A 25,622-nucleotide genomic window follows, 5' to 3' on the forward strand; every position below is an offset into this window, starting at 1 on the left:
ATCGCTGCTTGCCTTTCCGCAGCCTGAACTCTCATCAGGTTTGATTTGGCTCCTCCCGGAAACCGGTAGCGGTAACCATGGCAACCTAGGGCGGGTGGAAGAGTCTGCGGGAAAACCATAATCCTGGGCCTGGCCTTGATGCTGGGCCTGGCTCTCGGGGTTGTTGATAGCTGAACCCTCCTGGGCCTGTGGGAGGTAGATCCTTAAAAGTTTGAGCGTGACTTGAATTGAGTCAAAGCCGGCAGCGGGAGCGTATCAACCTTCTAGAGCCTTCGCCCCCTTCCACTGTAGGGCGGGAAAAGGCTGAGGGTGTGTGTATGGGGGGGGTTACTGCTTCTAAACTACCTTGCAACTGCCCGGGAATTGAGAGGGGCGGGGCCGGGGGCGGGGCTAAAGCGCCGACCTCAGGTTCTTGGTTGCTGTGGTAACGCGTCAGCTCCCGCGGATCGGGCGGGAGGCGTCTGAGGCTGAAGCGCCGGCAGAGATGGTGAGGCTCCGGGCAGCTGGAGTTCTTGAGTCCTGAAGTGGATTGGGGCTCTGAGGGGGGAGAGCAGGGGTTTTCTCTAGTAGGCTGGGAGTGAGGACAGTACGGCTGCTGGAAACGGAGTAATTAGTGGTGACTGGCAACGTCGTCGGGTGGGGGTGTGTGGACGGGGGATGTGCTGCACCTTTCCCGTCCCATTGGGCTGAGTCCTATTGGGTTGTGAGATGTGATATGAAGAAAAGCACCGGTAAGAAAGCCAGGTGATGGGCCCGGTGACCCGCCGTGCTGTTAACCAGCAGGGTGATCATGGGAAGGCACCTACTGTTCCAGAAGAGCCTCAGTTCTCACTGTGTGGAAATGATTCGGGTACGCCATAAACATTTATGAAGGGATGGATGGATGGATGGATGAATGAATGAGGATCCCAGGTTTACAAAGTTCTGGGCAAAGATTGAAATAAGTCTGCCAGTCCTGAGATGCCTTGAGCTGGGGTGGCCTATCATGGTCATAGGCAGAAGGCTGGCAAGGCCAGGTAGGAGCCATGAAAGCTCGGACCTGACTGTTGTTTCTGAGAGGTTAGGGGAGGCTGCGGACAGGTGTTGGAGCATGTGGCTACTGGAGCTTGCTTAGAAAGTCTGGCAACCTGGGTGGCTCGGACACCGGTAGCTGGCGTGAGGCTCCTTTGCTTTTCTAGGTTTTAGTGGATTTCAGAAGAAGCTGGTTAATTATGAAAGAAATGTCTTCAAGTTTCCAACTTTTGAGGCTCCCCAAAGTGCAGCGATGGGGTCCCTTTTGGTTGTACATTTGTGTGTGTGTGTTGCTATTCACATGCTTTTTTCAGAGCATGGAGGAATGAGAAGAGGTGGTGGTGGTGAGGCCCATAGACAGGCCTCTCGGACTCCCCCAAAGGAAACGGTTAATAGCATCCTCTGGAGGGAGGGGCAGGAACCTCAGTGCCCAGGCTGGCGTAATGTTCAGGCAATATGCCACAGATGGGCTGCCTGGTCCATTTAAAGCAAGGTGCATCACTCATTAAAAAGCAAGGGGCCTGATGTGTGGGAATCCCTCTTTTCTTGGTAGGCAAGTCTGTGGAATAGACAGTACACCCAGGTCAAGAATCTGAAGCCTGATTTCGTCAGCCTGTGATGACTCTGTATGTAAAAGAGGAAGTCAATCTGAGTGGGAAAGACGTCTCAGAACTGACGGGCCTTTGCCTTTGTCTAGTTGACAGGTGTTGTGCTGACATAAGGGAAACTTCTCACCGACCTCTTCCAGTCCCTGCTAGCATTGTCTTGCTTGCATTTAAGCCGAATGCTTAATTGGGTTAGTTTTTAGAGGCTGCGCTCTCTTGCCTTCAGTTTACAGCCTCATAGTTTCACTTTGTTTTCAACTAGAAATAGGTTTTTTAAAAAAATTTGTTTCTTGGCCGTAAAATAGTTATCTCTTCATTACAGAAAATTATTCCACATAAGAAATATCTTAAGATGATAGTACTCACCTGAAATGCAGGGACAAGGGGGAATCTGTGATGGGAGAATCACAGACATGCGATGCTATGCCTGGCTTTGTTTGATTTTTTTTTTTTTTTCTTTTTTGAGACAGGATTTCTCTGTGTAGCCTTGGCTGTCCTGGACTCACTATGTAGACCAGGCTGGCCTCCAAGTCACAGAGATCTGCCTGCTTCTGCCTCTTTGAGTGCTGGGATTACAGCCGTGCTATGCCCGGCTCTTATGTGAGTGCTAGAGATCTGTACTTATATCCTCACACTTGTGCGGCAAGCACTTTGCAATTAAACCAGCCCTCCTCCACGCCAACCTTTCTATACGAATATCTACGTATTTCTTAGAATCTATTTTCTTCAATACAATTTTGATAGTTTTATACAGCTACATGATAAGGTTTAGTCATGTCATGTTTCACATTCCCCTCACATCCTCTTCCCTCTCCTATTGAAAAAAAAAATGTCTTCTTAAAGACTTTGTATTTTATGGAGATCTCCCTGTCTCATTGATGTCCATTTGACTTAATCTTTCTGCCTCAGAGTCTCTGCTAGGGTAACCTTGTATGGACCAGATTCTCGGGCTCCTGGGATGAGAAGTGGGGGAGGCAGCTGGGTCACCAAGAGAAGCATATTAATGCATGTTTGTCTGTCCCCAATCACTCTCCCGTCTTTTGCCCCTCTCCCTGCCTCCTCTGCTGCTGGTAGCTGGTGAAAGCTGCTTCTCCTCCCAAGCAGGACTAGGCAGCTTCTGTCTGGCCACTGTTCACCATTACGGGGAATATTTATTTGGTCATGCAAGAAGTAAAACCAGCCCTTTACCTCCTTAGAGGACCACTTGGCTGCTGCGTCTGGTCCAGCAGGATCCAACTTTCCATTTTTGCTTGGTTCTTCATTTTTTTTCCTAGTGTGTTTACACAGTGACCTCCCTAGTTCTTCTTATTACTCTTGGCAAAAGTGGTTATTCTAGCCCTGGGGTAAAGCTTGTGGCTTCAAAGTCAGCAGTTCTCCAATGAGGTTTTCTTAGATACCCGACGCTAGTGCTCATAACTTCCCCCCTGGCCTGCTTGGTGGCTACTTCTCTGTGGTCATTTGCTTTCCTTCCTCTGTAATAGAGTCTAGGTTCAGGCAGTGGATTATTTCCTGTGGTGACTTCCTCCAACCTGGGTACCAAGGACACAGGAAAGAGAAAACACAGTCTCTGCCTTGAGGGACGTAAACTCTGGTGCACAGTTCCACACACGAAGAGTCTTTGAAAAGAAACAGGAAAACAGATGCAAAAACAATAATAATACTTTCCATCTGTACTCCAAAGCCCTTTCATATACATTATTATCCACAGCGCAGACCACATACGTGATCTGGAAAACGTGGACTGGTGGAGTGACTTGGAGTCACTTTTCCCCAGCGACATTCATTTCAGTCTAGTCTAGAGTCCTCGAGAGGTTGTCTTGTTTAATTTCCTGCCTTGTTTTGTATCACGTGTAAGTTGGGTTTCTGCTGTGTGCTGGGCCCAGCACGTTTTCCTTAATCTCATAGGGAACTCAAACATCACACCTCGCGATCTTTCCACCTTTTCCCTTTACTCCTAGTGCTTGGTCTCAATCCTGCCTACTGCTCCTTTCCTCTTATTCTATTTTCAGTAAGAAAGGCAGTGGTTGTTCTCAGTCCACCATGTAACAGCCCTTCAGAGGCTGCTGTTAGGCATCACTGGGGCTGCCTTATTCGCCTTTTTAGTAAACCCAGGCGTCTCTGCCCTGCTATCTTGGGGCTGGCTGAAGAGGTCAAGGAGGCCCCTCTGGAAGCCTGTGCTGTCTGTGCCAGGCAACCTGGGGAAGGCACGCAAGACCGGTGCTCATTGTTTGGTAGTGAGCCAGCTGAAGAACAGTCGCCCAGCTCAGTGTAAGAACATGCCGCAGGTGCCGCAGGTCCCTGGAGGAGGTCTTGTTGGTAGCGGCAGGTCGGGGAGAGCCTGGAAAACACTGTTGAGTGCCCTGGAAAGCAAGGTCCACTTCTCTGTTTACTTCACCCCCCTCATGGCTGCTGACTCCCAGACTTGGAGGGACCCAGTGTGTCTAGACTATTTCCCCATGATATCTCAGCTCTCAGAGCTCTGTCGAGGCAGACACGGGCTCCTTCAGAGCCATGAATGGAATCAGCTTTAGATTAAGGCTGCCGCTATCCAAAAGCCCTTGCAGATACTGCTTCCTGGATGTAGATACCTACTCTCAGGGCCAAGCTGGGACTGGAGGCTGTAATTAGGTGGGTTCTTGGTTGTAAGCAGCTGAACCAGAGCTCTTATTTAAGGAGGATGGAACACCCTGAGCGGATTTAGGAGAGCCCACTGATTTTGCACCATCAGGGAAACTAGGCTTGGAAAATAGGAACAGAGGGAGCCTCTTCAGCTGTAACCAAGGCCAGAATCCCTGGCACATGCTCCTCAACACTGCCGGCTCTGCATGCTGGTGGCGTCCTTATCAGTGTTGCCCCAGATGCCGACTGTGGCTGCTCCAGCCACTCATGTCAGGAAGGCTTTCCTTGTTCTGTGTCTTGCATCACCGGTTCCCTAGTCCCTGTCAGGTCAGGGGTTTCTTACTGTCTCAGCTTAGATCCCCTGCTTGACTAGGAAGGCAAATGCCTGATGTTTTCAGGTTTTGTTGTTGGGAATGAGCCTTGTCTCCCACAATCATTGGAAGGGGGCATTTGCCAAACGTAGGAAGCTATTGGCACACTGAATGGTTTAGTGTGTATTACGCTCTGGTTAGCTCTGTCTGCTGGTAGCTGGTAATCATTGTTCACTTGCTAACTAAAGTTTGTCAGCCATCATCTGCTGGGCTGTGGCCCAACGAGTTCCTACATCTTTTATTTCATTTAGTCCCTAGCCTGCTCATGAAACTTGAAGGCGTTATGTAGTATGCCTTTACTGAAAGGGTCCTGGAGCTCAGCCTGAGTAGGTTGATGGTGAAGAGTACATCCTTGGAAAGTCTGGCACAGGGGCCTCTCCAAGGCCATTCTTGTGCAGGCAATGAGGTGTAGTGTTACTCCAATCCTTTTGTCATCCCTTTCTCCATCCTTTCATCCATACGTTGTGACTGAGTTGGCTTTATCAGCTCTTGAGAGTACAGAAATGCTGTTTTTCAGAGTTAGAGTGGCTGGTCACAAGGTCTCCCCATGGGGAATGTTGCACCCCTACATTTCATGGCCAACACAGACATTTTCTGTAAGAGGTTTCCCCTACATGCTCATCCTCCTAGCTCTCAGCACAGGCTAGAGAAATGTTTGCAGACTGTGGTCTGGATATCACTGGGTACTGATGACCTGCCCTTTTGGTCTTTCCCTGCAGCCACTAAGCGCAGGTGGATCCCCAGGCTCTGCTTCCACTGCTTCCAACAGGTCACGGAATAGGACTCGCTATCGGACCAAGGCCATGAACTCTGAGGTAGATGAGAGCCTTTTTGGAGGTGTCAAGGTAACTGATCATCAGTAGATTCCCCCCATGGATAGCAGTGGCTTAGATCAGTGTGGCTTAGGATGCAGCTTGTAGTAGCCACGTCACAGAGATGTCATACCAAAGAGAAAGGGGGAGCTCCGAGGCCCCAGCTGTAGAGTTCTGACATCTAGTGTGTTTTAGGTAAACAGGGGTACCTGGTTCCTCACCCCTGAAAATTCCCATTTCTTCACAGCATCAGAGTACAAAACAATACAAACAGCCTCCCTTCTTGGACTTGTTAGATACTCAACTAAAACAGTTGCTTAGCTTGGGGAGACAAGCAAGACCCACCCAGACTAGGACAAAGACTGTTCCTTGAGTGCAGAAAAGGAGAGGTAGACTGCTGTCTGGCATAGTTTCGGTGCCCGTGCTGGTAGATGAGAAGGAGGTAAAAGAGTGAGACTTGGACAGCTGAGCAGGGAGAGATGAAGGGAAAGAGCAGAGAGGAGAAAGAAGGGTTACCTTTGGAAGCATAGGTATGTTGGGGGATAAGGGGTGTTATCTGTTCCTGTTCTTTATTGGTCTCAGTGTTAGTGGAAGAGGGATTTCTAGAGGATCCCCTCAGAAGGTCTCCCACTCTGGTGTTTTCCCTTCTGGTGAAGGCAAGAATAAAGAGGATGCACCTCAGAATTACACATAAAGACTTTTTTTTTTTTAAGGGGGAATGGTCCTCATGGAATTTTCTAGTAAAAAGGAGGGTGGGAGAGAGCAAGTGCTCCAGGAATAGTCCTGCTTATTTATTAGTTCTGTCCCAGCCCAAGTTCTTTGGCCTCATGGGTAGATGAGAGTCCAGGAAGTTGGCGATAGGGGGCAGAGGTGGCCTGCGGCATGACTGAGCTGGGCCCTTCCGGAAGTGGAGATGAACACCAGGTGGCAGTGGTGCTCAGGGCATGGTGCAAAGTGAACCAACTAAAGTGACCCCCCTGGATACCAAGCAGGTGCTGGTTCCCGCATTTATGGTACCTGAGTTTTCCTGTGTTCAGAAATCCCCTGAATTGTATTTTTTGCTAACTCACAGTCAGAAAAATCTGAAAACAAAACAAAACAAAACAAAACAAAACAAAACATGCACCTGATCTGTGTTCATTTTGCTGAATCCTAACTTGGTGACCTACTTAACCACATTTTGTTTTGCTAAGAGTCTATGCTGGCTTCAAATCGGCTGTCCTTTTGCCTCTGCCTCCCAACTGCTGAGATCAAAGGTGTGTGGCACCATGCTTGGCCCAGTGATGTTAGATTTTTAAAGGCAGTTTCTGTTAGGTCACTTAGCTATGTCTAACCAGAAATGTTCATGAAGAGATAATGTAGACACTAAAATTTTATGCTTTCAACATAGGGATAGACCTACACCTGTCACGCTCTCCTCCTCCTCACTCCTTGGCACAGTCTTTAACAAAAGGTATTGTTCTCAAAAGATCTGGCCAATGCAGAGCACACTTACACCACGTTTTGATAAAGAACACCAGGATGCTTTTCCAGTGTCCTAGCTGCTCTTGTGCTGCGGTCTATACCAGAGCCAGCTGCCCCTGTGGCTGGCTGGGATGGAAGCCTCCGGAAAGCTACTCTTGAGGTTCTGATGGGTCAGTGGGAAGTGGAGCAACCAGCTTCTAAGTATTTTTCTCTGATCTCATAGCCTCCACCCCAGGGCAAGAGCGACAGTCCCGCCGTGCTGCTCCGCAATAAACATGCCATGCCGAAAACTCTCACTGTTCTGGGTTTGGAGCACAAGCCAGAGACGATCCAGCTCATCACCAGAGATATGGTCAGAGAACTCATGTGAGTCCCCAGGGCACAGTCCTGGGTTCCTGGCTCAGCCAGTGCTGCCTCTGTGCAAGGTGCTGGGGCCACCAGGCTGATTATGTGCAGTCAGCCCAATTCCAAGTGCTTGCCTCTTCACCCATCTGCTCTCTTCCTTTACTTTTGGGTTTTTGTTCTGTTTGCCTGTATAACTTTTAAAACAATTCTTTTCTGGTTAACATCTATGGAAATGGGTTTCATTGTGATATTTTATTATTTGTTCTTTCCAAAGTGTCTTCACTGTCTTCCCTCTCCCCTTCTGGCTGGTCCCTTCCTCCTCCAAATAGTCCCTTTCTGCTGTTATGACACAGGTATTCCAGTATCTTCTATAGTTCCCTTTTCCTACTTTAGATCTCTTCCCTTTCCTCTTTCTTATAGTCCTCTTTCTATTTCAAGCCACACAGATACATGTACACACATAAACACACATCTAAATTCTACATGTTAAAAAAAAATGTCCCTGTTTTGTTTCAGAGTTCTTTCTCCTCCATCTTGGTACTCTTCTCTTCCCTTTGGTAATTACCATTATACTGCCCTTCACTCCAAAGCTTGCTTTGGGCTCTAAAGGCAACTGGTAGAGGGGTTTCTAAATGTTTCTAAATCCTCAGTAGTGCATTTGTGGGAGGGACATGAACCAGATGAGTCACTTCCTTTTGGCTACATCAAGAATCCAAAGCAGAGGGAAACCGACTAGGTTCCTAATTATCACTCTGGCTCCTTCCGAGACCGAGGCTATCAGAGGAAATTCACAGGGACTCTTCAGGTTCTTCTGGGGTTAGCTCAGTCTTAACTTCCTGACGGGATCAGCGTCACTGGGCTCCTCTTGCAGGGTGCAGGCTGAGTTCAGCTGAGTGCCAGGCGCCAGTGCTGTGTTTGGTGGTTTAGCACTCATGTTTAATGTTTCACGCTCTCTAATTCCTACTGCTCTGGCCCCACTGCTGAATGAGGAATGACGTAAGTTCCCAGAATTTGAAGTTCTTGGCTCATGGCTTGAGCTGAAGAGACACAGCTGGATCCTCATGCAGGAGCTGGACTCCACTTTGGCCTTTGCTTAGCTGAACCCGGCTAGCCTAGGCATCTGACAGCCAGATGTTGGCAGTAGGTTGAGGGGTCCTAGTTCTTGGAGTGGCCTCTCTGCAGACATGCTGGTTGTGTTTCAGATCCAGTGTCTCAGATTCAGGCTGCTCTCTGTCACTTCACACCCTTGGTTGTTTTGGGCCACGCTGCTTGGTGCCGTATAAGACCTTGACTAATACGTGAATCTACTTCTAGGACGATCCCCTACGCCTTTTATTAGATGCGATTTCTCTTTCCGTCTCAGATCATCTGCGTCTCATTGCTATGCATCTGTTAAATCGCCTCGCCCAGAAGCAGCTTTATTGTCACCTCTCAGCTGCTCCCTTCCCCATCCTTAATGTATGTTATTTGTTTCTAATCATTATAATTAGCTATAGGTTTGTTGAATGCGTTGGGTAGCTACAAGAAGAGTTCTAGAGACATGTCTCCAGTAGTTGTCGATAGAGTTTTTAATTAATATTTAGGGCTTAAAGTGTGTATCTAGGCTGGATGGACGGGGGATATTTAGATTTCCTACCAGCATCTGTTTCAACCTTGCCAAGCGTTCCCTTATACTTTTTATGCACCAGGAACAATCTTCTTATTCTTTTTCTTCTCCTTCTTCAAGATTTATTTATTATGTATACAGTGTTCTGCCTGCACCCCAGAAGAGGGCACCAGATCTCATTATAGATGGTTGTAAGCCACAATGTGGTTGCTGGGAATTGAACTCAGGACCTCTGGAGGAGCAGCCAGTGCTCTTAACCTCTGAGCTATCTCTCCAACCCCCAGGAACAGTATGTTTTAAAAGTTCGATTCAACAGCTTTGAGTGTTATGTACAAAGCCCTGGCTCAGAGGCTAGGCCACTGATGTAGTAAAGGTAGAGAGTCTGACCCTGAAGAATCTTGAACCGGGCCTTGCACCATTGGTCCTGATGTGGGCAGTAAACTGGAGTGAGAATGTGGTGAGGCTCAGAGGAGACTGCTTGGGAGGAACATGGACATCTGTAGATACAAGGAAGGGTCACAGACACTTATATCGAGGATGCACTGTATGAGATGGACTGTAGGGAGAAAGCTGTAAAATGTCCCTTTTAATCTGCAGCATTACTTGTTCCTCACCTGAAACCCCTCATGCCAGGGGCCCACAAAGTTGCAGACTCATGTGCCTCAGATAATGTGGGGAGGAGAAGAGGGGAGGGAGCCTGGAACCTGCTCTCCTCCTAACACTGGCCATTCCTATGTCAGTGTTCCAACAGAGGACCCCTCTGGGGAATCCCTAATCATCAGCCCTGAGGAGTTTGAGCGGATCAAGTGGGCATCCAAAGTCCTGACCAAAGAAGAATTGGAGGCCAGAGAACAGGCTTTCAAGAAGGAGAAGGAAGCTGCCTTGGTAACTCACCTTCATAGCCTTGTTCTTGGTGGATGGGTGACAGAATAGGAAAGTGTACCAGAGGCGATAAACTTAGTGAAGGCGTGCTAAAATAAGCTGTGCATGTGTATTTACCAAGAATCTTTGAACAGTGAAGGCTAGAAGGAGTGTCTCTGGAGTGCTGGAATTCAGGACACACCCTGCTCTGCCCTCTCCTCTCATCTGAGAGACTGAAGAGGTCCGTGAGCCACTGGGAAAATGAGAGCAAAGCCAGGCTGTGAAACCTCTCTGCTCTGATGTAATGATGGGCTGAGGAGAAATCTTCCCAGGTTACCTGTGGCAGGCAAGCTCACAGGGGATGACCCCCACCAATCCAAGCTGGTCCCCCTTAGGAAGCAGTGACAACCCGCAAGAAGATCATGAAGCAGAAGGAAATGATTTGGAACAACAACAAGATGCTAAGTGCTCTAGAGGAGGTGGCCAGGGAACGGGCCCAGAACCTTCTACAGAGAGCCAACAATCTTCGCCTGGAGCAGGAGGAGGAGCTCAAGGACATGAGCAAGGTGGGTATGTTCCTTTTATCTGAAGACTCACTGCGGCTCCCTCTTTGCTCTTATTCACACACTGGACTGATGTGGGTGGGGCTTGTGAGGGGAGGAGGAAAAGTGACCTGCTGGCTGGATGACTAGAGCTGGTCACTTACCCTCTCTGAGCCTCATCGTGTCCACGTGTAAAATAAATATGGCAACGCTTTTTAGCAGAATTATTGACAGTACTAAATTAGCTAAGATATAGGCAAACCTTTGGGAACTGTGGTTGATAAGGATCTCACTCTTATTTCTATCCTGTGAGCTCCAGTCTGGCCCCAGATAGTGGTGCAGAGAAGAGGATTCTTTTCGAAGTGCCCAGAGTACTTCTTTTAGCTGGGAGCATAAAGATCAGGAGCTCATTTGAAATTCTCTTCTGTAATTCATTTGCATGTGTCTCTCTTGTTGAGCCAATAAAAAATGTTGACTCCCCAACCCCTTCATTTCTGATTTCTGTGTCTTGGGTAAATCTTCTCTACTTGCACCTGCTTTTAATCTTCCAAAGCTCTTACTTTCTGGTTCTTAATGACAGCACCACAGATTTTCATTTCTTTTATGTCATATTGGGTTCTAGATAAAAAAAAAAAAAGGTAATGGTTGAATTTCTGCTAGAATGTCTTGGCTTCCCTAAGCAAAAAATGGTGTTCATGTGTTTCTGTGAAGGAACTGCAAAGCTCTAAAGTCTTATTGACATTTTGTGTGTGTTTATGTAAGTGAATATGATATCACAGCTTTCATATTTCCAAAGGCTGATCTATTACTTTCCAAACTCTGCAATACCCTGAGTGATTCTCTCTCTCCTCAAATAAACCTTAGTGCCTAGTAAGAACCCAGTGAAGGAGCTGGCGAGAAAACTCGGCGGTTAAGAGCACTGACTACTCTTCTCAAGAACACATGTTCAGTTCCCGGCACCCATGACAGCTCACACCTGTCTGTAACTCCAGTTCTAGGCCTTCTGACTCCTCAAGCCGACATCCATGCAGGCAAACCACCAAGAACACTGAACAAGTTATTAAAAAAAAAAAGAACCCAATAAATGTTTGAGTTGTAGGATGAAAAAAATGTTGCTTCTTTGAACTCGGTGAGCGTTCACAGCTCCAGTGCATGCACTAGCATGCTGCTCCCATTTTTCCCCTTTCAATTTCTACACACTCAGAACAGCTCCTTCCCTAACCTTATTACCAGGCCTAGTGGCACAGTCTCCCCCCCCCCCCCCTCCCTAGATTATTCTGAATGCCAAGTGCCACGCAATCCGGGATGCCCAGATCCTGGAGAAGCAGCAGATACAAAAGGAATTGGATGAAGAGGAGAAGCGGTTGGATCAGATGATGGAAACAGAACGGCAGAATTCCATCCAAAGGCAGAAGGATCGGGACAATAAGAGGAAGGAGGAAAGAATACGGTAAGTAAAGATGGAGTGTCTGCATTTCCCTCCTTACGTCCTTTCTTTGTGTCTTCAGGTCCATGCAGCCTAGCAGGGAGGGAAGAGCAAGTCGCGAGGTACCAATGTCTCCCATCCCTTATAGAATGCTACAGGGCACCATACAACCTGCAAAGCTTACTCACAAGAATGTAATAGGTACTTCTCAGTATAGCCCACCTCTTTCTCAGTACTTCCTGTCATCCACTCTATATGTCTCCCCCAATGTCTACAAAATCTTTATAAACAGATCCAATGAAGGACCACTCTGCCTCATTAGACAGCTCTAGTGATTTGATCCAGTCTTTACGTGGCTGAGCTCAAACCCACTCTCCACGTGGGTTTGACTCTTCCTGCCCTTGTTTATTTCAGTCTGTCACACGAAGCATTCAACTACGCCATCTGAATACGACCTTAATATTTCTTCTTGATTCATATCGTTGCCTTGTCTACTTCCGTTCTTCCTGCCTTTACTCATGCCATAGGCTTTAGCTGCCTCCAAGTTTACTGACATACCTGTAGCACCCTGGGGTCGCTGGCAGGCAGCACTGGTAGTCAGTATCCCTATATTTACTGTTGAAAAGAGGGCTTTGCTGGGTGGGGCTCAGGGTTCAGCCCTGTCTGTCGGCAGCCGAGAGCCTCCAGGGTGAGCATGTTCGCAAAAAGACAGCCGGCAGAGAAGGGGTGAGAGTCAGGTTGGAAGACAATAGCAGAGAAGCACTAAAGGAATTAGAGATCCCAGTTTTAGAAAATCTACAAAGCTCTGTGAAACTCAGAGAAGAAGCTGTCTTTCCACATCATTAGAAGACTTGGGAAGAGGTTGGATTCCAGATGCATGTTAAGTATACTAGAGCAGAGAAGGTGGGTTAAGATGTTGGGTAATTCCTGGGAAGATAGATAAAGAAGAGAAATCTCAGGCAGGAACACTCTGGAACTAACACAGAAAATGAGTGACTATGCCCCAGGACACTCCATGGATGGACTATAGCCTGGACCCAGAAGGCGTAAGTACATCATTGTGAAATGATGTCCAGGAAGCCTCCCGTTTTGGGCATGATTTTGATGGAAGTCAGAGTAGAGACTTAGACTGTTGATCTCAGAGCTACTCTAATCCTGTTTTCTCCCAGGGGAAAACGGCACATTTTGGAGCAGATAAAAAAGAATGAGGAGGAGCGCTCACTGCTTTCAGAGCATCGTGAACAGGAGAAGGAACAGATGCTGGCGTACCTGGAACAGCTCCATGAGGAGGATATGCAGGTAACAGGCCATCAGGCCATGCTGGCTTTCACCAGCACCAGTGGCAAAGTTTCCCAAGACTGTAGAGCTCAGGGTATGGAGTGCTGTTTTTTTTTCTCTCTCTCCTCACAGGGCACATGTTCATTTCACAACATCATCACCATCAACTTCTTAATTGCTGTCTGAAACATTTGTTTGGCCATGCATCATGCTGGGGATGAGCTGTGATTTGGATAGATATTGTCCTTGCCTCTCAGGGACTTATGGTCCTAGACTGGCATATCAATGTGAGCAGACACATAAAGGAAATATATGGCCGCATGCTTTTTACAAGTAAACATAGGGCTGTTTTACAGCCTTTTCCTCAGTTACTAAGGAAAATTACACACTCCATAGATGAACAGTAGTGCTTTGTTTCCTGCTCCCTGCTGTTGTCTCTTTCAAAGTACACAATATCCCATTGTCATTAATTGTGTTGGGAAGCCAAACCTTTTATCCCTATTAGCTTAGATAAAATTAGTCGGAGCATTTAACAAAAAACAAAAACAAAAACCAAAACAGAAACCTGATGACACATCTATATGAACTTAAAAAGTTTAAGATGGTCTTTTAATTTGCCTTATCGTGTGTGTTGCAACACACAGACGTGAAAAGCAAGGACATACGCATATAGGGCTGCGGGTATGCATGCTTTTGCATGCGGATGGGCACGTGTGACACACATGCCTGTGGAAAGCCCAAGCTGAGGTCAGAAATCATCTTCCATCTCTCTTATTCACGGAGACAGGTCTCTCAGTCAAGCCTAGTCTTGAAGGAGCTCCTTTCTCTGTCTTCTCAGGTTTAAATGTAAGTGGACCACTGCGTCCACTCAGCATTTACCGGCTTTCCAAGGATCTGAGCTCCAGTCTTCACACTTGTGTAGCAAGCACTTCAGCCCTTGAGCCATCTCTCTAGCCCTATGGCAGACATTTGAGCACACACACGTTAACGTTTTATTAGTTCTTTGGCGATGTTGTACAATGTGTTTTGATCATATTTACCCCTTTGCCAATTTTTTATTTTATTTTGAAAACGTCACACACAAACAAAAGTTGAAAGAACTGTAACCATACCCTTAAACACTACACTTCGGTTTAATGATTTACCTTAATACTTGGTTAAACTACTTTTGGCTATAGACATTTTGACACTTTGCTACTAAATGCTTCATCCCCTCCCCCGTCTCCATCTCTGAAGAGTGAAGCCCGCTTACATAGCTTCCATCAAAAGCTCCTTTTAAGATCCCACAATATCACCTACTATTAACTTATACTCAGTTTTCTTTAATTGGTATCATTGTTGAAGGTTACAGTTTAATACTGATTTATCTTTTAGTTAAACAGTGGTTATTCCTAAACTAGCTATATACCCAAATCACCACACAGAGACTAGGATTTATTTAACTTTGAGCACAATGCTGGGCAATAGTTACTCCATTCTAAACCTCCAAGCCTGCATAGTTTCCTACCATTCCGATTTTACCCATTTTACTTGCTTTTAGTCATATCTTAGGTCCAGTTTATCTCTCCTCATGGTTCCAAGTCCCCTCCTGCTGACCTCTGCTCCCAATTGCTTCCTTCTCCTCCCCTCCAGACCAGGATGTCTGACCCTATTCTCTTCATTGCTCAGCACTGGCTGGTTGTTTTAATTGACAAATTGGAGAACAAATGGTGGCATGTTTACACAAACTTGAGACAGGTGATGCTTAGAATAAACATCACAATGCAATGTCCGCATTGAAACCAGATAGTGGGGTGAGAAATCAGCATTTGAATGAACAAGGGTAAATTGTATACATTCCAAAAGAACATTATACCAACATGGTTTAGACATGTATTTTCAGCTGCTTTTCTTTTTTCCAAACAAGTTTCTAATCAAGGCTCGCAGGCTGCATTTGGTTAAGTCTCTTTAGTCTGTTTTGATCTAAAGCATCCCCTCATTTGTTGATTCATTTGTTTCTTAAATATATTTTTATTTTTAATTGACATATGGTACTTTGTGGTCTACAGTGTGACAGTTCTATGTGTAATGGTCAGATGGGGGTGACTCACATATCCATCACCTTAAATGGTGGACATTTCTTTGTTTTGGGGACACTCAGAATCTTTTCTGCTAGTATTCTGAAATGTACAATTGATTATTACTGGGTGTAATTATCCCACTGTGCTATAGAACAAAAGAAATTGTTCCTCTTATCCAATAGCATTCCTGTACCCGATTCTATTTTATGATGCCATTGAACTTATGGAATTGATGGTCTTCTGTTTTTTGTTTTTCCCCTCCCCATGTGTGTGGATGATTGAGTTGTCATCAGCCAGTACATTGGGTGTTAGTGAGTGACTGGGGACCATTAAGGGTGCCATAAGTGATGATCAGGTTTTCAGAGCACCTACGGTGTGAGGACTGGTGTGACGAGTAGGTGGAAGATCCCTGATTGGGGGATGGGGCTTATAGCCTTGTGAACTGCTTGCAAAGGAGACCAAGAAGGTAGACACACCTACCTAGGATACTGGGTCAGGGGAGAAGTGTACAGAACAGAGGTGTGGGGAAAATATGCAGGGAAGGATGTGGGACACAAAGCCAGCCGATTCAGCCAGGTTGGGGAGCTGGGAATTGGTGGGCTCCCTGGGAAGTTCCAGCCTCCAGTGAGTCAGCACCATGACACTGCCATGTGTCACCCTCCTCTGGATGTCCTTCCACAAGACACTCCCGAGTCTCCAGGAAGTAGTATTAGGTAAGTTTAGGGTAGAACCCTGCACCTCAGCAGCCATAGATCTGCTTGTCAGTATCTCAGGGAGCTGCAAGGCTCTTCCCACTTTGCTACCAAAATGAAGAAGAATCAAGAGTTTTTCTAGGTTTCTTTGAAGGGCTTCAATGACAAGAAACAGGGAAAGTCCTTTTGGTTCCTTGGAAGTCAAATGAGCCAATAAAGACAACAAACTAAAGAGCAAATACACAGGCAAGGAAGCAAATAAATACACGATTACATAAATGTCCTAGATCAGAGGCGACAGCTTATTTAGCCATGAGGGTCAGTGTGAATATTGCCTGGGCTACCAATGGTAGTCCTGAAACTGGCGAGAAAAAAATGGAAAGGAAGAAGTGGAGAAGAGGGGGAGGGCGTGTGAGAGCTGGAGGGGCAGAAGGGAAAAGTGGTATGAAGAAAAAAGCAAGGAGAGAGTATAAGAGGAGAGAGAGAGAGAGAGAGAGAGAGAGAGAGAGAGACTGACTTGCGGAGCTGCTGTGGGGATCTGGTGAGGAAGCTTCTGGGAGGAGGGAAGCCATAAATTGGGTAGCAGCCCTAGGGAAGGACCAGGGCAGCAAGGCCTTAGGCTGAGTGATTCAAGGCTGAAGCTGGTCTGCAGAGAAGCTACAAGGCTTTGGGGAGATTCGGCTTTTGAAGAAGTGGAGCCAATGGAGCAGGAAGCAGTATGGGAACCTGAGTGAATGGGTGGGAAGAAATCTGAAGCAGAGCCTGATATCTGTTGGAGGTGATGGGCAGCCAGCTGCACAGGATTCCAGTGTCTCTGTGTGTGACTCAAGAATAAGCTGGGTGTGGTGTCACACACACCTATGATCCCACCACTCGGAGGCAGGAAGCAGGAGGCAGGAGGGAGGAAGGCAGAGGTCAGCTAGGACTGTGATAGTGGGACCCCATTTTTTTTTTTAATGTACCTTGGCTTAAAAGTACTTGAGATTGGAAACTTGGGATGGGAAAAAAAAATAGGCTCTGTCTTTAAAAAAGATCTTGGCACTCAAATTGGTACTCTGCTTTTCATGGCTCTGTGTCTAACTAAGCCTTTTCCCCCTCATTATGTACTACTCCATTTGGTCTTTCTTTAGCACTAGCTTATTGGGTATTTGCTGTCTTCCTGTCTTTCAACTACATGCTGTTGGGGGAGGGAGGGGATGACACAAGGTCCCTGTTTCTAGCAGGGACAAAGTAAAAGGGAGCTGTATGATGACTTCCCAAAGATGTGGCACCAGCCTCAAGTGTAGAAAATTCAGAAACCGAGAGAAAGCTGAAGCAGTTCAGTATGCTTTCCAGAGAGGGTGGAAACGTTAAATAGGAAGAGGGAGTTTACCAGCAGCCTAGGGCAACCCACTTAATTGAAGGACCTCAGTTTTCCATTTGTTCAAGGCTCCACCTTTCAGGACTTGGGAAGCAGTCTCTGCTAAATGCCCAGTGTGTCGAAACTACTCAATTTGAGCAATTTATTTTATTTTATTTTCATCACTGCTGAATGAGATCTCAAATTTGAGTTTAAATAGAAGGAAATTGGAAGCCAGAGAGTGGTAGCTCATGACACAGGGGTAGACTTCAGCATGGCAAGATGGATACAATTTTAAGAGCCTCCACTTCCAGAAAGTGTAGAGAGATAACAGTGTCGGGGGCCATCACTAAGTAGAGCTGGATGAAGACTGCAAAGAGGCTGTTTGATAGTAAAGTTGCTTATTGTCCATTCTTGAAAGAGAGCTTTAGTGTGGGCAGGTGACGGCAGCTGGACCACCTCCTGCCTCTGTCTCTCTCTGTACCAACATGCAGGTAGCTTTTTGTCTTGTGTTCTGCTACTCTGAGGACCCCTTCCTTTTGCTGGCAGGATCTGGAACGAAGGCATCAGGAAAGGCTGAAGATCCAAGCTGAAATTAAGCGTATCAACGATGAAAACCAGAGACAGAAAGAACAACGGATGGAACGGGAGAAATTGGCAGACCAGATGGTGATGGAATTTACCAAGAAGAAGATGGTAGGGACTTGGTGTCTGATGCTGGGATCTGTGTTCAGGAGTGACATGTCTGTAATAGGCCTGAGCAATAATGGGGCTCTAGTGGAAGACCGCCATGTCTTCATTTAAAAATGAATAGGCTTGGCTTATTTTTCTCTCCATGGCCTGATAAATTGTTCAGTAAGAGTATGACTTTAGAGATACTCCCAAGTAAGTGTATCATTGTCTTCATTACTACCTTCATTTAAAACTTGAGATGAGAGCCAGGCATGGTGATGCACGTCTTTAATCCCAGCGCTCAGGTGGCAGAGACAAGTGGATCTCTGAGTTTACGGCCAGCCTGGTCTACACAGAGAAACAACGACAACAAAAAAGTTGGGATCAGGGTCACATGCCATAAAAGAAAATTAAAATGAGTGTGAAAGTGAAGTTTCTGTGAAATTTTCAGGGGTTGAGTACCCTAGAAACAAAGGGTTAGCTTTCACATGCGTTTGTGTGTGAGTGTGTGTGAAAATTCTTATATTAGACATCCTGCATTGGATATTAAAAATAGGCATCCCCCCCCACTGTAGAATGAATGTATAAGAACATCTATATGCAGAAAGCAATATCTGCAAACAGGTTTGGATGGCTAAAGCACCCAAATGTGTGGACTCATTTTAGGACAAAATTGAATGATGGAATGATTAGGGTATGTATTTCTCATTAGAATAATGATTAATAAGGGACAGTCTTCATGGGATGAGCACTGTGTGTCACCCACCATGTGCTTGTGGCCATGTGACCACTCTGGAAGCAGTGGTTGAGAAGCCTTGGGAGATACTCATTCCTGTTCTTTCACAGAGCTGGCAAAAGGAACACATTTTGATGGTTCACTCTTGAGGTATCTGCTAAGCACTGTGGGACTGCCCAAACCATGGTTGGCAATTTCCCCGGGGGGCTAATGAGATACTGTCCACCTGCTGCATTTTACAAGGCAGGCAGGGAACCACAGCTGTTACTTGACTCCTTGGCCTTGCAACATGAAATTATCTTCAGTGTGATGGAAGGTACACGAAAGCCTGGGCTCAGGATTCTAGGTGTTCACATCAGTTTTGGCATCCACAGTTTCTGTCTGGTGAGATGCTGCCTGAGCTCTCCAGGATAATGCCCGAGAAAGCCTTTTGTAAACCACCATCTACAGATGCTAGTTGTCCTTAGGTTTGTGAATTGCTAAGGTCTCACTCCCCTCTGAGATGGAACGAGGAAGTGGTAGAGGCAGTGCTGGAAAGGATGTACAATGTAGAGACTGTTTCTCTGTGCAGAGCTGCAACAGTGTGGCTTATTGTGAGGTCTTTTCTTTCTCACAGGCTCGAGAGGCAGAGTTTGAAGCTGAACAGGAGAGAATTCGCAGGGAGAAAGAGAAGGAGATTACCCGCCTGAGGGCCTTGCAGGAGAAGGCACAGGATTATCGAGCAGAGCAGGTATCCACTTCCTCTTCCTCTCCTCTCCACTTTCCTTTGTCTCTCCCAGCCCCATAGCCATCCCCTGACAGCCTGTAAAGTGGCCTCCAGGGTAGAGGACAGAAGAGAGGATGCCTGCTGTCTAGCCTTCAAAATCTAACTGCAGACAAACATCATTTAATGATGGGATATATTCTGGAAAATGCATCTGAGGAGGAAGGGTGGGCCTGTTCCCCTTGTCCGTGGCAGCAGGGAGAGAGCAGAAGTATGCACTTAGGTTCTAGAGAAGTTTTTTTTTCCTGCTACATAAAGAAGATTTTCCAACCTTAACTGACTAATGAAACATGTCACCAGAGGAAGATGCAGCATCTCTATCATTAGCAGTTTTTAAAATTAGAAACAATTCTAGGAGTGCCTGGAGGTGCTTGAGGAATCATGAAAGAATAAGGGTGAGAGAGGCAGCACAAGGTACCCCCCCCCCCCCCGAATCTTCTGACCCTAAAGATTCCATTTCTTCTTTTGGCAGACTGAACTCTGTAAGTCCGTTACTCTGTCTCATGTTCTTTTGTATCCTCATTGGTCCTCTATCCCCTGCCTCTTCTGCCTGCTTTCTTAGGATGCCTTGCGGGCCAAGCGCAACCAGGAGGTTGCAGATCGAGAGTGGCGCCTAAAGGAAAAGGAAAAGGCGCAGAAGAAGATGGAGACAGAGGAAAAGCTGCGCAAAAGCCGGCTAGAGCAGGTGGCCTTCAAGGAACACACGCTGGCCGTGCAGGTGCAGCGGGACCGGGATGAGTTCGAGAGGATCCTTCGGTAGGAGAGGCCGAGAACCCTGGCTTCCTCTCCCTGGGTTGGTAAAGTTGTGGAAGGAGAAGGGAGTGTACTCAGGGGAGGCTGTGTGTTGGATGAAGAGGAGATTTCTGCAGTGTTAACAGGCAGGTGTACATCCATCTTGATCATGTTGCTACCATCATTCCGACCTAGATGGATGGCTTTGAAATATCTCAAAGCCATTCGAGCCAGAAATTTTCTGATTAGAGAATTGGAAAATAGCATCTGGAAGTGTTTAAGGAATGGAGGGTTATTTATCCTGTATCATTAATGGTGTAAATAAAGACATACATCTGGTCTGTTCTGCCTCCCCTAGATCCCACATCTTTCTGCAGACTAGGAGAAGCCCAGAGGAGATAGAGGGTTACTCCAGACACTAAGGGTTGTGTCACAGGAGCAAGACTCAGAGAGTCTTTGCTATTGGTTTGACTCATAGCTGTTGAGCAACGTGTTCAAGACTCTGTCTGGGTATCGTCAAGCTCATTAGAAATGAATGAACACTGTTCTTGCCTGCTCCATAGGAAGGCTTTATTTGGGTGGGTGTCTTCTACATTCATCTCTCTGCTGCTTGGCAGCTCTTACCTTTTTACTTTGTGTTGTTTTGGATTAATGACGATTCCAGCATGTACACAGAAGCCAAGAACTCACACTGCTCACTCTTCCAATCATCCTTTGGAGCAGCAGGTTTCCTTCTCTGTTCTGTTTTCTCCCAGTTAGATCTGCCACCACCAGACCTGATCTGACTGGGAACAACTCCCTTTTTTGCTTTGTTCCAATCTCTGGAAAATACGATTAAAAAAAAAAAAAAGGAACAGACCGAATAAAATTTGCATTTGGAAAATGTGAAATTACAGAAGATAAGCTCAAAAGAAGCACAACTGATCAGCACCCATTCATCTTGGTGTCTGGGCTCTGGATCCTTCCTCAGTCAGGAGCAAGCCAGGCCAGGCTTCCTATACCCTTAGCAGATGCAGAGCAGATCTGTAGAGCGTCTCCCGCCACATCCGTGGATTTTTCAGAGGCTCTTGCCCCTGCTTGTCCTCACTGGCTTGTGATGGCTTTTGGCTCTTCTTCTTTTCCTGCCCCTGGGTTGTGCTGTGGTCACTGGACACCTGGTAATGGAGAGAGCCTCTTAAATCCCCCACAAAGCCTGCCCTTGGGCTCCAGATTGCCTTCCAGATGTCTCCCCCTCCTCCCTGCCTCTGAGCCCTTGGACAGCTGTGTGCCTTTGGCAGGCACTAATAAATATTAATGGGACGAATTCCAAGTCCTACTTTTGCTGCTGGCCCACTTGACTCTGCTCCGCTCTGTTTGCCTGGAGCATACACAGTAGCAGGCTATTCAAGCTCGGCCAGCTCTATGGAGAAGTCCAACGTCACCTGCTGTCCTAGCTTAGAATCTAGACCTAGTGTCTCCAGACCATATGACTTCCATGACAGCCGTCTTCACTCAGAGACTCTGCCACAGCCAGGAGTCCACCTTTTCTTCCTTCAGAAGCATAACCTCCAGTATGGCCTACATATGTTTTTCCCGCAGAAGGAGATCTTGAACTTTGAGATTGTTGACTGAGCAGAAAATATTTAGAAAAATATGGACATTCAGGTAGCACCCTAACTGGTTGTGATTTTTAAGCAGTCTGGGGCAAGTAGCTTTTGAAATCTCTCAGTGATTCTGCCATGCAGTCAGGACCCAATGACTGTTGCCTTCAGCTCGTGGCATGACCAGTGTATTAGTTATTTTTCTTATTGCAATGACAAAATAGTCAGTGAAAGCAGTCTGGGTAAGGGTTTCTTCTGGCTTATGGTTTGAGGGGATACAGTACAACATGGTAGGGAAGCTGTGGCTGCGAGGTGATGGGTCCCGCAGCATTCAGAGTCAAGAAGCAGACAGAGAAAAACGTTGGTACTCAGCTCCCTTTCTCTGTTAAAAATTTCTAGTTTGTAGGCAGAGTGCAGGGAATCTTATGAAAGGGGTGGGGGGATGGAAAGACCTGGAGGGGACTGGAGCTCCACAAGGAAAACAACAGAACCAAAAAATCTGGGCCCAGGGGTCTTTCCTGAGACGGATACTCCAACCAAGGACCATGCATGGAGATAACCTAGAACCTGTGCACAGATGTAGCCCATGGCAGCTCAGTCACCAAGTGGGTACCTTAGTAATGGGAACAGGGACTGTCTCTGACATGAACTCAGTGGCTGGCTCTTTGATCACCTCCCCCTAAAGGGGGTCAGCCTTACCAGGCCACAGAGGAAGACTATGAAAGACAGTCCTGATGAGACCTGGCAGGCTAGGGTCAGATGGAAGGGGAGGAGGGCCTCCCCTATCAGTGGACTGGGGAAGAGGCATGGGAGATGAGGGAGGAAGGGATTGGGAGGGGACGAGGGTGGGAGCTACAGCTGGGATGCAAAGTGAGTAAATTGTAATAAATAAATTATATTCTAGGACCCCAACCCACAGGACCCCAAATTCAGGGTGCATCTTTTCTCCCCATTTAAACCTCCCTGGAAACCCCCTCACAGACATATCCAGAGGGGTTTATTCTAGCTGAGTGTAGTATCTAGTCCAGTTGACAATGATTAACCAAGTTCCTCCTGATTTGCATTTTCAACTGCCCACCAACCCAGCAGCTCTTTAGAGACACATCCAGCTCTCCTTCCCCATAATCCCTCCTTCACTTACATGGTGAGTGTGAATCAATAGGAAATTAATCTACACACAGGGGAGTGACAAGCAGGGAGGGGACACGTGCCACACATCTGTGCGGGCTGTAGGCATTTGGTGTCTAGCTACAGAAGTGCATGGAGGCGAGCACTTGCTTTCCTATACTCTGGGGAAGGCCCCGTAGAGGTGTGGGATTTGGGGAGACGTTTGCATGGCTAGAGGAACTGCTAGGACTTGAGAGGGTTGGCCATGTGTGATGGGTTTTGTAAGACAGAAAATGAATAAGTGACGTGGTCTTTGGCAACGAGGGCTTGGGAGGGGGCGGGATCCTTGATTTGGTGTGAGAGAGCCTGTGGGAGGGAGGAAAGCAGGTGAGAAATCCCTGTCTAACATAGTTTTACAATTTTGGTTTTGATTGTATTAAAAAGAAATCTGATATTAGGTTAGATGGTCTCTGACCAGATTTTTTTTTTTTTTTGGATGTAATTATATTTCATTTGAGCTTCTCTGGATGCCATTAGAGATTGTCTCTTCCTCTTATATTTTTGGTTGTGAGCCTACAACCTTTAATGGCTGAGCCATCTCTCCATGATTTTCTCTTCCTATATTAGGGTCTAGGAAGCATTCTTATAGAAGGCATTCATAAGCCAGGTGTGGTGGCACACACCTGTAATCCCAGCCCTTGGGGAGGCAGAGGCAGGCGGATTGCTGTGAGTTCAAGGCCAGCCTGGACTACAAAGTGAATACAGAAAAGCCAAGGCTACACAGAGAAACTCTATCTTGAAAAAAAGACAACAACAACAACAACAACAACAACAAAAAAACCCCAACCCAACCAACCAACCAACCAACCAAACAAACAAAAAAGAAGGCATCCATAGAAGAAATGTGAGGACATTGATCACTAAGAGAACAGAGAGATATCAGACTGGGTTCTTGCCAAAGTAGTGCTAACCTTATGGATGTTGTTTCCTTACTCTGGTTTTGTTGATGCTGTTATCATTAAGGAGGAAAGAAAGCATACAGCTTAGAATAGGCTGGAGAGCACCATTAGAAGGAAGAGAAGGGATAGTTCTCAATGGATGAGAGCTCAGCGGGCCCCTGCTAGCAGGTCCCAGCTATGTAATTTACTGACGACTGTAATTTAGGTTGGACTGTGGAGATATCTGTTTACAATATATTAAAGGCCGGGGAGATTTCTGTGGGTCAGAGCATTGCTGTTCTTCGAGGGGATCCAGGTTCAATTCCCATCACCCACATGGCAGCTCACAGTTGTCTGTAACTCCAGTCTCAGGGGATCTTATGCCCTTCTTTGGTCTCTGAGGGCATCAGGCATAGATGCCATGTACAAACACAGACAAAACAGTCATACACATAAAATAAAATGGAAACCACTTTAGACATGATTAAAAATTTCAATACTGCGCCATATGACAATGTATGTGGCAGGGGAGAGGAAAATACGTAGTGCCCACTTTTACTCTGGTCCCTGAGGATTGGAGGTCAGAAGCGTAACCCAGGAGCTCAGCCAGCTGTATTCCTTTTGTCCCGTCCTCAGGGCTCAGAGAGCGCAGATTGAGAAGGATAAGCTGGAGCAGGAGAAAAAGGCCAAAGGGTGCCTACAGCACGCCAACGAGCTCCGCAGGCAGGTGCGTGAGAACCAGCAGAAGCAGGTGCAGAACAGGATCGCCACCTTCGAAGAGGGCCGGCGCCTCAAGGAGGAAGCCGAGAAGCGCCGCGAACGCATCGAGGAGATCAAGAAACAAAAGCTGGAAGAGCTGAGGTGCGCTTTCTCTCTGTGCTGTTCTCCTCTTCCCCAAAGAGGTGGCGCAGCAGGCTGGGAAAGCTGTGACTGGGTGGGGAGGAGCAGTTGACAGTAAGTGCTTAGTGGGAGGGCTATCAGCCCGAGGCTTCCCCTGGGGTGGGGGAGAGGCTCTAACAGAACCTGACCAGAATGTGTTTGCTGGGGAGATGGCAGGCTTTCTCCCGTCACACGCCCTGTGATTCTCCCTGCAGAGCCACGGGCCTCCCTGAGAAATACTGCATGGAAGCGGAGCGCAAAGCCAACATCCTGACGGCCACTTCTGTCAAGTGAAGGGAAGCCTCTGTGGTCTCAGATTCTCCTTTGTCCCGGGGTGCCCACGGTTGCTGCTAGACATTTCATAGTTACAGATTAAAGCTATTCTATTCTTTAAGGAACAGCTCAGCTTTACTGCTGTGGGGCAGGGGATACCAATGGGCCCTGAAGGTGGATCAAAATAAACTACAGTGGACCAGGGTGGGCTGGCTGACGCTCAGGGGCTTGGAAGCAGATGGGATTCAGGTGGGGTTTTCTGTCCTAAACCGTGAGACGCATTTTCTTGGGCAGCTTCCCTGGCCTCTTTGTAATCACAGGGTAATTCCATTTTCACTACCTTGCCTCTCCGCTGGGGGAAGCGAGGCAGTTAGAGCTTCTGTTGAAGGCTGGTGAAAGGCTGCATGGGGCAGAGCTGAGGGGAAAGGCATGTGTAGCTGAGGCTGGCTCATCCTAGCTCCTAACTGTGACTTAGAGCACATCTATGGGGGGTGGGGGGAGGGGGCAGAGTGTGAGCCTGGGGCTTGCTGTTCTGGGCTCGGGCCTCTCCTGCTTAGACCCTTTCAACTCAGGCAGTTCTGCAGCACAGGCACTCGGCCCATTCCCATCCAGGCACACCCAGGACCCAGTTCCTCATCCAATTTCGGCTGACCCTGCTATCCTCCATTCTCCTTACTCCATGAGTGGGCCTCCTCAAAGCCAGTTTTGTTTTTTAACTTTTCTTGCTTTGCCCCAATCTCTTCCTGTTCACTCAGTCGCTCTTCAGGCATTTACTGAATGCTTGTGAGGCATCTGGGCACTCAGTGTCTGCAGTAGACTTGGCCCCTTTCCTGGAAGATTCTCCCCTCAGCCTCCCTACCCTGTTAGGTCCTCAGGTATCAAGCCTTCCATTTTGAACTGCAATGTCTCTC

The 25,622-nt window shown here is 47.1% G+C and overlaps 1 protein-coding gene across 2 annotated transcripts; it reads left to right on the top strand.

Moving 5' to 3' along the window:
- Nucleotides 1-446: 446 nt before the first annotated feature.
- Nucleotides 447-24,880, top strand: Cfap45 (cilia and flagella associated protein 45). 2 transcript variants are annotated; one of them, XM_055613328.1, is made up of 12 exons: nt 447-487; nt 5,326-5,451; nt 7,106-7,248; nt 9,574-9,718; nt 10,090-10,260; nt 11,508-11,686; nt 12,832-12,961; nt 17,581-17,727; nt 19,056-19,169; nt 19,765-19,958; nt 24,196-24,420; nt 24,654-24,879. In XM_055613328.1, the coding sequence occupies exons 1-12, from the start codon at nt 485-487 to the stop codon at nt 24,730-24,732; spliced, it is 1,656 nt and encodes a 551-aa protein (XP_055469303.1). In that variant the 5' UTR covers nt 447-484; the 3' UTR covers nt 24,733-24,879. The 2 variants fall into 2 exon arrangements, with proteins under 2 accessions (XP_055469303.1, XP_055469302.1); XM_055613327.1 differs by lacking the exon at nt 447-487 and adding an exon at nt 673-850 and having other exon boundaries at nt 24,654-24,880.
- Nucleotides 24,881-25,622: the final 742 nt, after the last annotated feature.

This window comes from Psammomys obesus, unplaced genomic scaffold (genome assembly GCF_907164565.1).
Source record: "Psammomys obesus unplaced genomic scaffold, mPsaObe1.curated_primary_1811, whole genome shotgun sequence".
In the NCBI taxonomy this organism is placed as follows: Eukaryota; Metazoa; Chordata; class Mammalia; order Rodentia; family Muridae; genus Psammomys; species Psammomys obesus.